The sequence below is a fragment of the Chlorella variabilis genome, assembly GCF_000147415.1.
Source record: "Chlorella variabilis unplaced genomic scaffold CHLNCscaffold_282, whole genome shotgun sequence".
In the NCBI taxonomy this organism is placed as follows: Eukaryota; Viridiplantae; Chlorophyta; class Trebouxiophyceae; order Chlorellales; family Chlorellaceae; genus Chlorella; species Chlorella variabilis.
In genome coordinates, this window is record NW_005434872.1 from 1 (window position 1) to 802 (window position 802).

At 71.1% G+C, this 802-nt stretch overlaps 1 protein-coding gene across 1 annotated transcript in view; it reads right to left on the reverse strand.

The window, feature by feature from the left end:
• Nucleotides 1-207: 207 nt before the first annotated feature.
• Nucleotides 208-802, reverse strand: part of CHLNCDRAFT_55812 (hypothetical protein) — a gene marked incomplete at both ends in the record, with an annotated part of 2,077 nt that continues 1,482 nt past the window's right edge. The window contains 2 exons of the mRNA XM_005842581.1: nucleotides 208-450; nucleotides 565-651. Coding sequence (XP_005842638.1) covers nucleotides 208-450; nucleotides 565-651 — 330 coding nt within the window. The remainder of the gene's footprint in view (nucleotides 451-564; nucleotides 652-802) is intronic.

The following is an 802-nucleotide window of genomic DNA, read 5'->3' on the forward strand; positions in this document are numbered from 1 at the left end:
CTCATTCCTGAGTTGGCTGTAGAGCGCCCACAGCGCGGCCCCCCCCCCAAGTCCAGCGGCATCCCTGTACAATAATTACAGCCGGCAGCCCATTCATACTTGGCGGCAGGCAGTCAACCGAGGTGGGGCATGCATGGGGGGAGAAACAGGGCAACTATTGGTTGGCACCGACCGAGCAGCAGCGGCGCCCTAGCGGCGCCGCGCAGCTCAGTCGTCCTTGCGGCTGCCGGCGGCCGAGTCGGCGTCGAAAAACTGCGAGGCGCTGGCGTCGCGGCTGCTCTCCGTCAGCTCCACCTCACGCCTGCGGCTGCGCAGGCCCGCCGCCGCGCCGTCGGCGTCCCCGGCCAGGCGGCGGTGCACGCCGCCGGCCTCGCCGCCGGCCCCCGCGGCGCCGCCCTCTGGCGCGTCTTGCAGGAAGGTCTTGGCGGAGTCTATTGTCTGCGCTGCCACCTGCGGGGCATGGCAGACGGGGACGGCGGGTGGGGTGGGGTGGGGCGCAGGAAGGCAGGCAGGGCGTGGAGGTGCCGGCCGCACAGCATGCACAGCGCTCACCGGCCCCCTCACCTTCTTGATGGCGGGCACAAACTTGGAGGAGAGGGCGATGGTGCCGGGCAGCAGGCCGCGCGCCATCTCCGCCTCAACATCCATCTCCTGCGGGGGGCAAGGAAGGGGGGGGGGCGGGGCAGGCGGCGTGTGGTGTGGGCAGCAGAGGGCACCTGCGTGAAGCACTCAAGTGAGCAGGCTTCAGGCACCCGGCTGTCCACGCCCTGCCTGGGCAGCGCACTGAGCTGGCTGACACGCA